The sequence below is a fragment of the Sorex araneus genome, chromosome X (assembly GCF_027595985.1).
Source record: "Sorex araneus isolate mSorAra2 chromosome X, mSorAra2.pri, whole genome shotgun sequence".
Classification (NCBI taxonomy): Eukaryota; Metazoa; Chordata; class Mammalia; order Eulipotyphla; family Soricidae; genus Sorex; species Sorex araneus.
In genome coordinates this window covers 163,551,102-163,568,681 of record NC_073313.1, presented here as the reverse complement: position 1 = coordinate 163,568,681, position 17,580 = coordinate 163,551,102, and the positions used below count along the sequence as shown (strand labels likewise).

General features: G+C 62.5%; 1 protein-coding gene across 1 annotated transcript in view; it reads left to right on the top strand.

Annotated features, from left to right (window-relative positions):
• Window positions 1-17,326, top strand: part of KIAA0040 (KIAA0040 ortholog) — a 26,849-nt gene extending 9,523 nt beyond the window's left edge. Inside the window, exons 2-3 of the mRNA XM_055120196.1 lie at window positions 10,054-10,138; window positions 15,290-17,326. Coding sequence (XP_054976171.1) covers window positions 15,298-15,633 — 336 coding nt within the window. The 5' untranslated portion in view covers window positions 10,054-10,138; window positions 15,290-15,297 and the 3' untranslated portion in view covers window positions 15,634-17,326. The remainder of the gene's footprint in view (window positions 1-10,053; window positions 10,139-15,289) is intronic.
• The last annotated feature ends 254 nt before the right edge of the window (window positions 17,327-17,580 follow it).

Here is a 17,580-nt window from a genome sequence, read left to right as displayed (position 1 = left end):
TCAGCTTTGTGGGAGCAGATCTTGAGATCGAAATACCCGGAGCAACTGGTAACTCTTCCTCGGGGGGCCCCAGGCCCCTCGCAAGGGCCATGACCTAGTGGACCCGGGGTCAGTAGGAAACTCTCCTGGGGGCGTGGGGAGGAACGTCCAGCATGGAGTCTCCGTCCACCCAGGGGGGAGGGAAGGACTGGCGGGGGGCAGAGCCTGGCACGTGGGAGCACTCAGGGTGCTCCCCAGGGCCACGGTCTCCACCCTGCGGCCCCCCAGGCCTCCTGCACTCCCTGGGGGCCCAGGTCGCCCCTGCACCACCAGCCCCCTGGCTGAGGAACACTGGGGGTCCCGGTGTTCACCACGCGGCCGCCCCAGTAAGAGAAAGACCCTGCGTTGGGGGGGGGGCCTGGAGCGACAGCACAGTGGGGAGGGCGTTTGCCTTGCACGTGGCCGACCCGGGTTCGATTCCCAGCATCCCATAGGGTCCCCCGAGCACCACCAGGAGTGATTCCTGAGTGCAGAGCCAGGAGGAACCCCTGAGCACTGCTGAGTGTGACTCAAAAAAAAGAAAAGCAAAAAAACAACCACAAAGACCCTGTGGCCCCCAGAGTCCGACGGCATCCGGGCCAAGACAGTGAAGGGTGCGGTACAGGCTCCGCCGTGGAACCAGATGAAAACGTGCAGGGGTGGGGTGGGGGCAGAGGCGGGTCTGGAGGTGGCTGTACTGGAGCGAGGGGTCAGGAAATGAGGCTTCTGCTGGATGGCTGCGCTCATAGGGGAAGCCGGTCACAAAAGGGGGCTGAGAACACATCCCGGCGGAACTAAGTCCTAGACTTGGCGGGGAGCGACGGGGGCTCCCCCAGGAAGTGACCAGAGTTTGGCAGGTGGGACTGGACAAGAACGCGCATGCGTACATGCACACACACAACACACACATGCACATGCATGTGCATATGTCAATATGCACACATGCGTGCACGCATGACATGTGTGCATGTGCACATGCAAATGTATGAATACATGCACACATGTGCACGCACACAGCACACATGCAAACATGCACATACATACACATGTGCATGCATGCACACACACCACACACATGCACACACATGCACATGCATACACAACACGTGTGCATGCATGCAAACACAACACACACACGTGCACACAACACACATACATATACAACATGTGTGCATGCACGCACACACAACATACGCACGCACACACCACACGCATGCACGCACATGCACATGCATACACAACACGTGTGCCTGCCCGCACACACAACACATGCATGCACATACATGTGCACGTGCAAATGTACACACTCATGCACACACACACAACACATGCACACATAACATGCACACACCAGGAACTCCACTCCATTCCCGCTGGCCCTGGCAGTCAATCCCGAGCTAGTGCACACCTCTTGGAAAGGAACCCAAGCCGGCCTCGGGGGAGGGCGGCTCAATGGCCTATTTAGCAGGTACAAATAATCCCGGGGCTGGCCAGCCCCCTTGAGGCCGCCCCTGGCCTGGTCTTGTTACGGTGACTCAGTCAAACCGCCCATGGGAGAGGAGATCACTGTCCAGCCTGTCCCTTCTCCACCCCCTGGGGGACAGAGGCGGCTGCAAACAGGGCACCACCCGCTGGCTGTCCTGAGCAGCAGCACCACCGCAGGCCCGTGACCTTCTGGCCGTGGGTGGCACGTGCCTGTCACAACTGGCTCGGTCCACCTGGGGAAGCCAGTCTCGGGGGTCCCCGTTCCCAGCAAAGGGGGACGCTCGGCCTAGCCTGGGGGCAAGTTTCCCACAATTTCCGGCCCCTCGGGCTGAGCCTTGGGGGCAGGCTGGGGCCCTGGTGGGCTCACCCCTCTGTTGCAACAATGTTGCAGTTTTACTTGACAGTCCAAGGCATTTCACTTCCAGAAGAAATATACATTTTGGGGGAGGATCACGTGACTGTCGTGTGTGTGTGTGTGTGTGTGTGGGGGGGGGGGGGTTGTGTTGTGGCCTGCGGGGGGGGGGGAGAGCAGCCTGTTCAACCCCCTTTTATTAAGTAGGTTGATGGACTAACCAATGATATTGAGCCATGTAGGCAGAATATGCAAATTAACTTAGTCCACGGAAACAGTAACAAAATCAGTTAAAGTAACAGTAACAGTAACAGAAAAGGATGTTTACATACAGGCCTGGCTAGGCCGGAGATTATGGGATGTTTGTTGTACACCAACACCCCTCCCCAGGGAGCGGGACGGGCTCTCAGGGCGGTGGGCGCTGCTGCAGGTGCTGCCCTGCCTGGTGGGAGGAGGGGCCGACCCGCATGCCCCGATCCGGGGAAAAGTTGCGGGAGCAGAAATAAGACCAGGCAAAAGCGAAGCTGGAAGCAGAGGCAGGGCAGGGTGTGTGTGGGGGGTGTTTCCTGAGAGCTGAGTGCCCACCCTGGAGGGGCGTCACGAGCACTGCCCTGTCCCCCGGCTGCTGGCCCGTGCCCCAGGCCCAGTGCGCCCACCCTGGGTCCTATTTCTTCATGCCGCTGCTGCCGGTCCTTCTTTGGCGGGTTGGTTCGATGAAGAAGCGTTTTTGGGTTGCCGGTAGGAGATAGAGAGATAGAGCCGGGGACACACACACACACACACACACACACACACACACACACACACACACACACACACACACACACACACACACACACACACACACACACACACGAGAGCGCCCAGACGAGGTCTAGCCTCTGGCTTGACCCAACCTGTCCCCGGCCAGTCCTGCCCTGATCTGCCTGGCCGGAAGTGGGGGGTCAGTTCCTTCGCGCCATCCGCCCGCCCGTCTGCTCTCTCTCTAGCTCTCCCTCCTGGGCGGGCGGGAGGCTGCCCTGCTCACGCTCACGCTGGCTCAGAGCCTGGAATCTTCCGCCTGGTGCATTCCTGGGGGGGAGGGGGGCAGCTATGATCGGAATGAGCCGGCTTCTGCTCACTCTCTCTCTGGCTTTTGACATCCCAGGGCTGGCCCGCAGGAGAGGGGAGGGGGTTCTGATGGGCTTTTAGCTGCCGCCGGGACTCTGATTACCCCACAGAAGGGAGGGTGGGGAGGGGGGGTGGCGGGTGGATCCTCACGACCCCATTAGTCTCTATTGCAGCCTCTGAGCGTCTCTGTCTCTGCTCTGAGCGTCTCCGTCTCTGCTCTGAGCGTCTCTGGGCTGCTGCAGTCCGGGGGGAGGGGTGATGCAGATAGAATAAGGCAGTTGCCCGCTCAGAGCTTGCAAAGCGTCTCTTCCTTCCTTCCTGCCGGTCCCCTGAGTGCCAGAGGCCCACTATGTGCCCTTCCGCCTGCCCACCGGGAGGATGTGACGCTCGGGGGCCGTGCAGGTCAGTGGTTAGCGCGCTCCACAGAGTTCCCTCCATGCAGGGCGCCCCCCCCCACTATGCGTCCTTCCGCCTGCCCCGCGGGAAGATGTGACGCTCGGGGGCCATGCAGGTCAGTGGTTAGCGCGCTCCACAGAGTTCCCTCCATGCAGGGCCCCCCCCCCCCACTATGCGTCCTTCCGCCTGCCCCGCGGGAAGATGTGACGCTCGGGGGCCGTGCAGGTCAGTGGTTAGCGCGCTCCACAGAGTTCCCTCCATGCAGGGCGCCCCCCCCCCCCCACTATGCGTCCTTCCGCCTGCCCCTCGGGAAGATGTGACGCTCGGGGGCCATGCAGGTCAGTGGTTAGCGCGCTCCACAGAGTTCCCTCCATGCAGGGCCCCCCCCCCCCCACTATGCGTCCTTCCGCCTGCCCCGCGGGAAGATGTGACGCTCGGGGGCCGTGCAGGTCAGTGGTTAGCGCGCTCCACAGAGTTCCCTCCATGCAGCCCCCCCCCCCCCCGCAGCCAGCCAGCCGCCTCCTCCCCTCCCCCCCACACCCCTCTGCCGGGTCCCGGTGATCTCAGAGCCTCCGCTCAGGACTGCCAGGAAAGAAACCCTCCCCAGGTGCCCCGCCCTGCCCCTGCCCTGCGCCGGCTCTGCCAGGCCCGGCCCCATGGCAACAGGTGTTGTGGACACGGAGTGCAGGATGTGGCGGGGTGCGTGGAGACGCGGGGCCCCCAGCGGCGGGAATGAATGGTGGCAGTGTGTGGCCGGGCCTTAGCCACGCTGGAGACTGTGATTCATGCATGGTGTGTGTGTGTGTAGCGGGGGGAGGGCCACGCCCATGGGACGGACGGTGCCAGGCTCACTGTAGGCGCATTCAGCTCTTCCTCGAACCCCTTAACACCCCCCACCTGGCTCATTCATTTATTTCTTTATTTAGTGCTTTTTGGGTCCCACCCAGCAATGCTCGGGGCTGACTCCCGGCTCTGCACTCAGGACTCACCCCTGGCGGGGCTCGGGGACCCCTATGGGATGCTGGGGGTCGGACCCGGGTCAGCCGCGTGCAAGGCAAACGCCCTCCCCGCTGTGCTATCGCTCCAGCCCCTCCACCTTGCATATCATTTTATTATTATTTTGGGCTGGAGCGATAGCACAGCGGGGAGGGCGTTGCCTTGCACGCGGCCGACCCGGGTTCGATTCCTCCCTCCCTCTCGGAGAGCCCGGCCAGCTACCGAGAGGATCCCGCCCGCACGGCAGAGCCTGGCAAGCTCCCCGTGGCGTATTCGAGATGCCGAACACAGTCACAACAAGTCTCAGCATGGAGACGTGACTGGCGCCCGCTCGAGCCAATTGATGAGCAACGGGACAACAGTGCTACAGTGATTATTTTTGGCTCGGGGGCCACACCCAGCGGTGCTCAGGTTTCACTCCTGGCAGGGCGTGGGGGCCCCCGTGGGGTGTTGGGCATCAAACCCGGGTCGTCCACGTGCCAGGCAAGCGCCCTCCCCACTGTGCTCCAACCCCCCCCCCCACAAACCTTGCATTCCAGGGAACTATTTACTATTTCCCTTTCTCAAAATTCTCCCCTCCGCCCCGGCTGCTCCTCGCAACAGCCCCGTGGAAGTCGAGCCCTGCTGACAAACAGTCACACTCCAGGGAGGACAGGGCCAGAGACGGCAGCTTCCCCAACGGGGGCAGCGCCCAAGGTCAGGGGCTGGGGGTGCGGGAGGAGGCAGCGACACAGGGCGGCTCGCCGCTCTCCACAGCGCCCCCTGCTGGCCCTCCACGTTTCTGCCGGCCGAGCCCTCCCGCATGTCCATTTGTTAGGGGCAGCAGGTTGGGGCGGCAGTGACCATTGCAAGTGACCACTGCATGGCCAGCTTGGGTCCCGCCTGCCTCAGAAGACAAGGATGGGAATGGGGGAGACCAGCCCGACCCCAGAGGGTCTGCCAGCTCCGAACGCTCCAGGGACCAGTAAGGGTGGGGGCAATCGAGATGGGGACCCCTGGGGGAGAGCTGGGGGGGGTACGGAAGGGAGGATGGGGTGGGGGGGTGTTGCAGGTTCTTTCCGAAGTCCCAGAAAATCCTCACGGCGCAGGCAGAAGTTAAGTAAGCAGGGCCCACCCCCAAAGATGAACGATCGAGGGGCTGGAGTGATAGCACAGCGGGTAGGGCCGCTTGCACACGGCCGACCCGGGTTCGATCCCCAGCATCCCATAGGGTCCCCCGAGTATCGCCAGGAGTGATTCCTGAGTGCAGAGCCAGGAGTCAGCCCTGAGCATCACTGGGTGGGACTCTCCCCCCCCAAAAAAAAATCAGACCATGAGCCTAGCTAGGGAGGTGGCTGAGTTCCAGAGCTGAGTCGGGGTTAAGGCACTCGTATTGCACGTGGCAGACCCGGGTTCGAATCCCCGCTGCTCAGACAAGACTGGGGCTACCACCAAGGCTGCCTGTGGCCCGAACTTCCCCACCTTGTGAGAGAACCAAACAGAAGCCCAGGCCTGTGGGGGGCGGGGGGGAGAGCACTTGAGAACTGGTCAGAAGCTCCCAGAAGGAAAAAAAAAGGGGGCTGGAGCAATAGCACAGCGGGGAGGGCATTTGCCTTGCATGCCGCCGACCCGGGTTCGATTCCCAGCATCCCATAGGGTCCCCCGAGCCCTGCCAGGAGTGATTCCTGAGTGCAGAGCCAGGAGGAACCCCTGTGCATCGCCGGGTGTGACCCAAAAAGAAAAAAAAAAAAGGAAAAAAAAAAAGAAGCTCCCAGAGCACTGTGAGGCCTGCCGGTCCCCAAGGCCCAGCGCCAGGAGATGCGGCATTTTTCTCTCCTTTGGGTATTTGTGTGGGTTCAAGTGTGGGTACCCCCAGAGACATCCTCCTGGCTCCGGGCCCCTGGAGGAGGGAGCAAGTCCAGCGGGGAGTGAGTCTGGGTGGGTTTCTCACGGGAGTCTCAGTGTTGCCATCTGGGAAATGGGTACACATAGGCCTGGCTCCTGGGCACGTCTGGGTGCCACACACGCATTCCCTCCCCACCCCCACCCCCCAGCACACGCCTGGCCGAGAAGGGGGCGATAAGACTGATAAGACTGCTGGGCTGGCCAAGGGGGTCAGGGCAGAGGGTCACCTCCTGACCCCAGGCTGTTAGGGAAAGAAAGGTCGGGAGATGGCCAAAGGCTGGCCGGGGGGGGGGAGGGGCACCAGCAGGACGCGCCAAGCCACGAAGCCGACTGGCGTGACTCAGTTACAGCACGGTCGGAATTTTCCAGAAGCGAGTCGGAGAGAGCCCCCTCCCCCCCGGGTGAAACCCATCCACCTCACTGCGTTCTTCTAAAACCATCGTCTCCTGCATTTCCCTGGCACTGTCTAGACAGAGCAAGGCAGGGGTGGGGGGTGGGGGGAGTCCCCTTCACAGTACCCAGTGTGACTTAATTAATCCTTGATTGATTGGGAGATTGAATCGCAGGGGCCTGGAGTGCAAGGGAGAAATTTCATTTTCTTTGCTGCTGAACCCGAACTCGAGTATCGAGTAATTAGCGAAGGATCCGTGGTGATCACAGCACCCGGACATGAGCCCCTTGTCGTGGGGGGGCAGGGAGGGGGCGGCCACATGGCTGCCGACAAACACCCCCGCTGTTTTCTGTGATACGGGGATTTCTGCACGCTTAATCCCTTCTGCTGGGACTGCAGCGATAGCACAGCGGGGAGGGCGTTTGCCTTGCACGCGGCCGACCCGGGTTCGATTCCTCCATCCCTCTCGGAGAGCCCGGCAAGCTACTGAGAGGATCCTGCCCGCACGGCAGAGCCTGGCAAGCTCCCCGTGGCGTTTTCGAGATGCCAAACACAGTCACAACAAGTCTCACCATGGAGACGTGACTGGTGCCCGCTCGAGCCAATCGATGAGCAACGGGAAGACAGTGCTCCAGTGCTCATCCCTTCCGCCATATGTTCCTGGCTGGATCTGGCTACATGTCACACGCTCAGCGGGGTGGGGCAGGGGGCTATCCCAGGCTGCCCACTGCCCAGAGCGACCCAGGCTGGTCACTGGCCAACAGTTTGGGTTTGGTTTTTTTTCCCCAGAATTCTAGGGCCAACTGCTGCCTGCCACCCCTGGGCTCCCATTTGCAGGAGACAAGCCAGTGGGCGCGAGAGACCCCCTAACCCAGCACAGAAGCTGGAAATAACCGTGGAAGGAGCCCCCAGGGGCGTGCCCAGAGGCCAGAGGGCAGGACGGAGGTCAGGGTGGGCGCTAGTGGCCTGATTTGGGGGTTCAGCCTCTGCCCGTAACGGTTTCGGCTTCCAGGGGGCGGGGAAGTGTTGAGGTGCAACGGAGGGGCCTCCCCGCTGAGCCCTGAGAGGGCGAAGGGGCCACCACAGGCCACCCCAGGACCCTCCAGGTGACGGTCCCAGAGCAGGTGTATCTGGGGAGGGGCGGGCTCGAGAAGCGGGGTCCCGGGGTGGAGGCACACGGGGGGCTGCAGAGGGCTTCGCAGCATCCGATGGTACCCACCAGATGACAGGAGGGGGGGCTTGGGGGCGTGGGCCCCCAGCATGCACGAGCTAAGGAGGGGGACGGAATTGGGGAGAACCGGGAGGCCCCCCTGGCTGGGCAGGACTGCGGGGGTCCCGGTGCCGTTGCGCCCAGGCAGGACCCAAGGGCTGGGCCGAGCACTGAGCGGAGAGCGGGCACCCCTGCACACGTCACGCTCAGAGGGGCGGGGGGGGGGGGCTGCACAGCCGGGCCCTCTCTGGGCGGGCCACTTCCGGCTGCCCGGCCCCACCCTCGCCAGGACAGCCCACGGGCGAGCTGAGAGGGACACGGGGCAAGCGGGGCGGAGGGGCCCAGGCGGGTCAGGAGACAGGACCGGGAGCCAGACAGACAGACGGACGGACGGACGGGCAGATGGGCAGACAGACAGACGAATGGACTGACGGATGTATAGACAAATGAATGGACAGAGTGACGAATGGATAGACAGACAGGTGGACACAGATGGACGGACACAGACGGATAGACAGACGGATGGACTGACGGACGGGTAGACAGACAGATGGAGAGAAGGACGAACAGACTGATGGATAGACAGATGGACACAGATGGACAGACGGATGGACTGACAAATGTATAGACAGATGGATGGATGGTGGAGTGACGGACAGATAGACAGACGGACGGACACGGATGGACACAGACGGATAGACAGACAGACGGATGGACTGATGGATGGATAGACAGACAAATGGATGGATGGAGTGATGGACGGATAGACAGACAGATGGACATAAATGGACGGACACAGACGGATAGACAGACGGACAGACAGACAGACGGATGGGCTGATGGATGGACAGACAGATAGACAGATGGACTGAGGAATGGATAGACGGATGGATGGATGGATGGAGTGACGGACGGATAGACAGACGAATGGATGTAGGGAGCCATTTTACCTTACTGATCTTATCCTGTCACTATTTGTTTAATCACTAGCTAACCCCATGCCACACCTAGCAAAGGTTGCCACTCCTAATCTTACTGATCTTATCCTATCAGCATTTGTTTATTACTAGCTAAATCCCGTGCCACACCCTGCATTTCTGTTGGGGGTCCTGGCACCACCTCCTCCCAACAGGGAGGTATAAATACTGTAACTGCCATAGAATAAATGCCTTTTCTCCCTCCTCCGGGCTCTGCGTCTGTTCTTTCGGCTGCGCCCTACGAAGGGTTCTCCCTGAAGAACAGAACGAGACCTCCACATCGACTTCCACAAATGGACACTAATGGACGGACACAGACAGACAGACAGATGGATGGACAGACAGACAGACGGACAGGCTGACAGATGGATAGACAGACAGATGTGCTGACAACAGACAGACGGACAGACGGACGGGGCTCCCGAGGCGCCAGAGGCAGAGCCCAGGACACGTGCCCAGGCCCTGGGGGCTCGCACCCTCCCCGGCCCCTGTCTGCCCCGGGCTCCTGACGCCCGCAGCACCGCCCAGCTGGGGCCCTGCCAGAAGCCAGTGGACGCGCCGTTGGCCCAAGTGCCCCAGCGTCTCTGGCCCCTGGACAGAGGCTCTGGGAGGGCCAGCGGTGGGGAGACGGGAGCACTTGAACCCGGGCACCCCCCCAACCCGCCCGCAGACCTGAGGGCTGGGGAGAAACTATGTCAAGTGCAGACACTGGCCGCCGGCCCCTCCGCGCCGCCAGACTCGAGGGCCACTCGGCAGGGCTGCCCAGACCGTCCCCGAGTGGCCCCTCGCGGGCCCGCCCTGGGAGAGACACTCAGGCGCTTCCTCACAGGGGCTCAGGGCCTGGCGGCTGCACGTCACCAGCCCCGGCACGAAGGGGTGTGGGGAGGGGGGTGGGGGCACCGTCAGGGCTCCCCAAAGGCCTGGGGCCTGGCCATGGTCAGCCCAGCCGAGGCCTCATGTCCTCTACATTTGAATGGGGGGGGGCGCAGGGGTTGGGGCAGTGCTGGAGGAGAGACCCCAACTCTAGACTAGCAGTGCTCAGCGACTCCCAACTCCGACACAGTGCCGCGCCCTGATCACTGAGCCACCTTCCTGGCCCCCCGGAGTTCTCTCATGCTCTGGGTGCCAGAAGGAGGAACCCGAGGGGCTGCATCGTCACCGGGGGATGGGCCAGGAGGCGACAGCGGGCCTCAAAGCCAGACCCTTCACGCCCCGCCTCTCTGCTCTCACCCAGGTGGCCGATCGGGAAGGACGGATGGACGGATGAATGACTCTCACCCCCGCTAGAGACGACGGAGCTGCTCTCAGATAAGCCGCAAGTAATTTTGTTTTTTTCTTTCCTCCCTGCATCCCCCCACGGTCACACGCAGACCCTCCCGGGGACGGTGCTGGCACCCTGGCTGGTTTACAAGGCCAGAGGGGGCTATTGTCTGAAGCTGCCAGCCAGTAGCTAAAACTCAAGGAAAGACACAGCCCCTGCAGCCCCGCACAGGTTGAGGGGTCCTCAGGGCCGGGAGAGAGCCGGGGCAAAGATGAGACTCTCATGGGGCTGGAGTGACAACACAGCGGGGAGAGCGTTGGCCTGGCACGCGGCCGACCCGGGTTCGATTCCCGGCATCCCATAGGGTCCCCCGAGCACTGCCAGGAGTGATCCCTGAGTGCAGTGCCAGGAGTCAGCCCTGAGCATCACTGGGTGTGGTCCCCAAACTAAAATAAAAAATAGGGTCCACCTTGGGCAGAGCAAGTGCCTTCCCCACTGCCAAGAAACGGTCTTCTTCCACCCAAGTAATTCCTGGGGTGTGTAAAAGGGTCTTGTAGGTGGGGCTGGAGCGACAGCACAGCGGGGAGGGCGTTGGCCTTGCACGCGGCCGACCCGGGTTCGATTCCCAGCATCCCATAGGGTCCCCTGAGCACCACCAGGAGTGATTCCTGAGTGCAGAGCCAGGAGTAACCCCTGTGCATCGCCGGGTGGGACCCAAAAAGCAAAAAATTTAAAAAAAATTAAAAAAAGGTGAGACTCCCAGCGCCATAGGGCCCCCCCTGAGCTTGCGAGTTGCCGGCAGACCCCCACTGTGAAGCAGCGACAATGCACAGGATCTGGGCTTTGAATCCGCAGCTCTCTCTGCAAAGCTCCTAACTTTCCATCCATCTCACCAAGGAGGTATTTTATTGTTTCCTAGAAATGCAAATAACGCCAGGCTCATAAATACTAATGAAACACGATAGATTAGCAGAGCTCTGCGAGGAACCCCGGGGCCCTGGAAGAGAATTCCGAGATTAAAAAATAATAAAGAGTACCTTTTAATCGAATTTTCCCCAGACTGGGTTCCCGCGTGTTAATGAATGCTCTGTTTGCCTCCGTGAGGAATAGACGCCAGCAAGTACCTCCAGGAATCCTGAAGTGACTTAGCGTTAGCCCGGGGAAGAAATCTACTTATTCACGGGCTATTTGAGGTGGCCCCAGGCGGGACGAGGGAAGGGGGAGGAGGTGGTGAAGGGGATCCTGGGGACGTTGAGATAAACCCAGAATTCCCAGCCCGCTGCAGGGCAACCCGAGTTGGAAGTGACCCGAGTTGGAAGTGACCCGTTCTGTTTGTTGCTTATGATCTGAAACCTTCCCTAATGATAACCGAACCCGGAACGCGGGAGGTTCTGTGAGATCAGAAACGGGATCTTGGTTCTTCATTAGTGAATCCTCCACAGCTAACGTGGCATGCCACGGAGATCAGACACTCAGAAGACGCTTGTTAACTGGATGGTATCTCTCTCTCTCTCTCTTATTTTTATTTTTTTTTACTTTTTGGGTCACACCCGGCGATGCTCAGGGGTTCCTCCTGGCTTATGCACTCAGGAATCACTTCTGGCGGTGCTCAGGGGACCCTATGGGATGCTGGGGATCGAACCCGGGTTGGCCGCGTGCCAGGCCAACGCCCTCCCCGCTGTGCTATCACTCCAGCTCCTGGATGAGATCTCTCGCAAACATCTTCCCAGAGCTTTGCAGATCTTGCTACGACCCCTGCCTCTCCCGAGTCCCAACGACAACAGCCTCCTCCAGTAAAGGACGCAAGAGAAACACATCCCTTAGGAAGAAACTCCCTCCCCAGGCACCCCTGCCGCCTGAGCCCCCACCTTGACTAACGGGCCCCACCCATGTTCTAGAAGCTTCTATGCTAGAATGTCTGAAGGCCTTTCCCACCCGTTTCTGAGTCAAGATCTTACTCAACATTCATGAAAAGTGCTGTGACTTTCTCTTCTTTCCCTCTCTCCTCTCTCTCTCCTCTCCCTCCTCTCTCCCCTCTTCCCTCTCCTCTCTCTCCTCTTCTCTCTCCCCTCTCTCTCCCTCTCTCCTCTCTCTCCTCTCTCTCTCCCTCCCTCTCTCTCCCTCCCTCTCTCTCCCTCCCTCTCCTCTCTCTCCCTCCCTCTCCTCTCTCTCCCTCTCTCTCCTCTCCCTCCCTCTCTCTCCCTCTTTCCTCTCCCTCCTCTCTCCTCTCCCTCCTCTCTCTCCCCCTCTCCTCTCTCTCTCCCCTCTCTCCCTCTCTCCTCTCTCCCCTCTCTCCCTCTCTCCTCTCTCCCTCCCTCTCCTCTCTCCCTCTCTCCTCTCCTCTCCCTCCTCTCCTCTCTCTCCCTCTCTCCTCTCTCCCTCTCCTTTTCTCTCCTCTCTCCCTCCCTCTCCGCTGTCCCTCTCCCTCCCTCTCCTTCTCTCTCTCTCCTTCTCTCTCTCTCTCCTCTCTCACCCTCTCTCCCGCTCCCTCTCCCTCTCTCTCTCTCTCTCTCTCAGTGCACTAAGGGACCAGCTCGGCCCAGGGCATCGCAGGGTTTGCCCGTCAGTGGGGCGGGGCCGGGGGGCTGAGGGTCAGGCCAGAGCACCTCAGGGGGACACAGCACATACGCCCCAGGTCTGAGCAAAGGCCCCGAGAGAGAGGAGGGGAGTGTGCGGAGAGACGAGGGTGTGGACAGCAGCGGGCAGCGAGTGGCCGCCACCAGAGCCTCCGCTTGTTTTTTTTTTTCCCTTTTTCGGTCACACCTGGCGATGCTCAGGGGTTCCTCCTGGCTCTGCACTCAGGAATCACTCCTAGCAGTGCTCAGGGGACCCTATGGGATGTTGGGAATAGAACCTGGGCTGGCTGCGTGCAAGGCAAACGCCCTCCCCGCTGTGCTATCGCTCCAGCCCCCAGGAGTCCGCCTTGATTCTCTCTGCGCACAGGGTGTGAGCTGGGTGCAAGGCGCTTTCTGGAAGGCTCCAGCTGGGCAGGCCCAGGATTTCGGTGCGAGTCAAACCTTCCTGCGGGCACCTGGGGACAGGCCTGGCCTGGTACGGTCCCAGCGTCGGTGAACCCAGGGCTCCCGCAGGTGGGCTCGCTCTGCCAGGGTCAGCCGGGCCCAGGGGCGCCTGCGCCTGTCCCCGAGGCTGTCTGGTGGGGGTGACCGACCCCGTCAGGCTGCGCTCAGGCTTGGCCGGGCTCGGAGCCCGCGTTTCCTCGGGTCGCCCTGAGCCTCCATGCCTTGTCTGCACACAAGACCCCCCCCCCCATGAGTTTCAAGGCCCTCCAGGTGGAACTCTGGGCAGGAGGGGCCCCCACCCCCCCATCCTGACACTGAGCCTCAAGACTACTCTCCCAGTGCAGGGGTGGAGGCTGGGAGTGATGGGTGGGGGAGGGGGCGGAGAGAGGAAGCAGAAGTTAGGGAAACGCAGGAGACACAGAACCTGAAACTTGTCCCCCACCTCCCTCTTCTCGGGCCTGGGGATGTGAGGACAGAGGGCCACAGGGAGTAGAGAGGGCAGGGGTGCGGGGAGCAGAGAGAGCAGGAGTGCAGGGAGCAGAGAGAGCAGGGGTGAGGGGAGCAGAGAGAGCAGGGGTGCAAGGAGCAGAGAGAGCAGGGGTGAGGGGAGCAAAGAGAGCAAGGAACAGGGGTGAGGGGAGCAGAGAGAACAAGGGTGTAGGGAGCAGAGAGACTGGGGGCACGGGGAGCAGGGACGTGGGGAGCAGAGAGAGCAGGAGTGCCGGGAGCAGAGACAGCAGGAGTGCCGGGAGCAGAGACAGCAGGGGTGCGGGGAGCAGAGAGCACAGGGGTACAGGGAGCAGAGAGAGCAGGGGTGCGGGAGCAGAGAGAGCAGGGGCGCGGGGAGCAGAGAGAGCAGGGGCGCGGGGAGCAGAGAGAGCAGGGGCGCGGGGAGCAGAGAGCAGGGACGCGGGGAGCAGAGAGCAGGGACGTGGGGAGCAGAGACAGCGGGGGCGCAGGGAGCAGAGAGCAGGGGCTCCGGGAGCAGAGACTGCAGGGGCGCGGGGAGCAGAGAGCAGGGGTGTGGGGAGCAGAGAGAGCAGGGGCGCGGGGAGCAGAGAGCAGGAGTTGGGCAGGATGAGGATTCAGATGCTGCCCCCTCTGGCTAGCACCAAGCCTCGGCCCTTCCCGCTCCAATGAGGTGAGCAGGACCCGGTACCCACAGAGGGTCAGAGCAGGGCTGTTCCGGGGCTTGAGAGGAGGGTGGCGGCAAGGAGGGCTAAGACGCGGTGTGGAGGGTCGTGGGGACAGACACCCGTTCCCCACGTGCCTCCCAGCCGCCCTGTGCCGCCTCCAGTGTCCCAGCCTTCCTGATGCCATGGCGCACATGCATGGCCACAGGGGAGGGGTGCGGCAGCTCCGTGGGGAGCCCTTGCCTGGCACACGGCCACCGGGTCCGACGTCCTGCACCCAGGAACACCCCCTGAGCACAGAAGCAGGAGTGAGCCCCGAGCAGTGAAAGGGGGGGGAGGGTTAAGACCATTCCAGAGCCCTCGAGTCTGCCCCTTTCCGAAACCCACTCCTTCCCCTCCCCGAGCCCCTGCTCTCTTTGCTCCCCACACCCCTGCTCTCTCTGCTCCCTACACCCTGCTCTCTCTGCTCCCTGCACCCCTGCTCTCTGCTCCCCGCACCCCTGCTCTCTCTGCTCCCCACACCTCTGCTGCCTCTGCTTCCCGCACCCCTGCTGTCTCTGCTCCCTGCACCTATTCTCTGTTTTCCGCATCCCTGCCTCTCTGTTCCCTGCATGCCTGCTCTCTCTGCTCCCTGTGCCCATTCTCTCTGCCCCTCACATCTCTGCTCTGCTCCCCGCACCCCTGCTCTCTCTGCTCCCTACACCTCTGCTGCCTCTGCTTCCCGCACCCCTGCTGTCTCTGCTCCCCGCACCCGTTCTGTTTCCCGCATCCCTGCCTCTCTGTTCCCTGCACCCCTGCTCTCTCTGCTCCCCGTGCCTGTTCTTTCTGCCCCTCACATCTCTGCTCTCTGCTCCCCGCACCCCTGCTCTCTGCTCCCCGCACCCCTGCTCTCTGCTCCCCGCACCCCTGCTCTCTCTGCTCCCCGTGCCCCCTGCTCTCTCTGCTCCCCACACCCCTGCTCTCTCTGCTCCCCTTCCGACTCCCTTTCTGAAGTCTCTGTCCCAGAGCCATCAGGGCGGTGGTGCTCGCTGCTGAGTGCTCTCTCTGGCCCCACAGGTGCCGGCATGGAGACCCCGGCCCCGGAGGCGTCCGCGGGCGCGGCCAAGGCCGCGGGCCGGGTCAAGGCCTTCTTCGAGCAGCTGTGGGCCACGGTGCTGAGCAAGCACCGCGAGGGCGTGTACAACACGGTGTGCCTGGGCCTGGTGCTGGCCCTGCCCCTGGTCACGCTGCTGGCCCTGCTCTTCGTCTGCTGCCACTGCTGCTGGGGCCGCCCGCGGCCGGGGGACGGCCCGAAGGGCAAGTGGAGAAAGAGGAAGAAGAAGAAGGCGGAGGAAGACCTCTGGATCTCGGCCCAGCCCAAGCTCCTGCAGCTGGAGAAGAGGCCGTCGCTGCCCGTCTAGGGGTCGGGGCCCCTGGGCCGGCCCCGGCTCCCGGCCGCCCCCACCGTCCACCGCCCCCTCCCGTGGCGACGCCCTCGCGCAGACTCGGGCCCCGGGCCCCGGCCAGGCGCGTGTCTGCGGCAGAGCCCTGAGCACTCTGGCCCGAGCAGGCGCCCAGACACCCCCGTGGAGCCGGGCCTTTGCACGGTCCGGGCCACACACCTCTCAGGTCACATTCCTATCCCTGGGTCTGCGGAGCCTCTCGCTGGAAATCCCCCCCCCCCCCCCCGCGTGGGACCCCTGGTACTACCCCCCCATCTCGACTGACAGACACACACCCGCTACCTGGGCCCCCTCCTCTAACCTGGAAGGAGGAGTCGGGAGGGGTCCAGGTTCCTTGAACGCTCCTGCCCTTCGAGACGAGGCCCGAGACTCCCCCTTCTCCCCTCAGGTACAGCGCCCCCCTGCTCTCGGCGAATGAAGGTGTGGCCTCCAAGGGCCCAGAAGTCCCTGGGGACCCCCTTCTGGAAGGGGTCCTGGGCGCTAGTGCAGGAGGCAGTGGTGGCCGTGTCAGGGCGAGTTGCTGCCGATATGTAGAAGTTCCTGGTGGCACAGGGGCGGGGGGGGGGGAGGGAAGCAGGCTCGGGGGCCCGGGGCCTCTGTGGAGGCCACTGGCACTGCAGGGGTTAACTCATACCTCATAGCGGCCCTCCAGTGGGGGAGCTCAGAGGCCCCCACCCCCCCCAGTGATGCCCCCCCCCGAAGAAGCTGGTGCGGAACCCCCACGGGCGACTGGGGTCAATGGGCACGGCTGAGCCCAGGACTCCAGGTGGCCTTTGGAATGCCACCCGCTGGGGGCCGCCCCCTCCAGCTGTGTTGGGGGGGCGAGGGGGGCGCCTCAGAACTCAGGGTCACGGGGTGGGGGGGCCCAGAGGCCAGCTGTTCGTTCCCGCCCTCCACCCTCCTCCCCCTGTCTCTCCCCCCCTCCCCGGCCCCCCCCAATGGGGAGCCCGGCACGTGTCAATCCAGATCCCGGGGGCCCACGCGGCACACATGGTTGCCATGGCAACAGGCTGGCGTGGGGATGGAGACCCAAGCCAGCTGTCAGCACGCCAGGTGGGGGGCATGACGGGCGGGGGGCACAGCGCCCCCCACTCCCGCCCCCCCGCCACAGTCTTTGGGGGGGTCTGGGAGACCCTGAGTGGGGGTCTCTTCTCCCCCACCCCAGCTCCCCTGACCTCCCTCTCGGCTGCACGTTCTGGTTGAGTATCTGGACCAGGAGGCATCCAAGGCTGTTTTTTTTACTTTTTTTTGGGGGGGGGTGGTCCTCACGAATCACCCCACCCGTCTCCTCTCCCTCCCTGCCTCCACGTGGCTCCGTCCGACATTTTTTCCCTCCCTCCTCCCCACAGTACCCTCCCCAGGGCTCTGTCTTGGGGTCAGAGGACCCACAACTGTGAGGGGGTCTCCTAAGCCAGCACGGGGGGATCTGAGCAGCGCCCCAGTGGGGAAAGGGCCAGGCCCACCACTCGGGGCTCTCCACTGGGGACCCCCCCCTGCCCCGGGGCCGGGGAAGAGGCAGAGAGGGGGCCCACCTCAGCCTCAAGAACAGACATGGTCAAAGTTGTATAGTATTTGTCAGTATTTTTCCTACTGCTGGACCCACAGAAGAAAATAAAGAATATATTTAAATAAAGTTCTTTGAGAAGAAGCAGCTTGCCTGGTCTCCTGAGTGAGGGCCGGGGTCTGACGGCCACGGAGGGGAGCAGTCCCACCCCCCAAAGTCCACTCAGAGGTGGGGGAATGGACACACCCCCACTGGCCGCACAGGGCGCAGCTGAAGGCCGGAGGCGGAGAACTGTGGACACGATCTTGTTTGTTTGTTTTTTGGATCACACCGGTGATGCACAGGGGTTACTCCTGGCTCTGCACTCAGGAATTACCCCCAGTGGTGCTCAGGGGACCCTA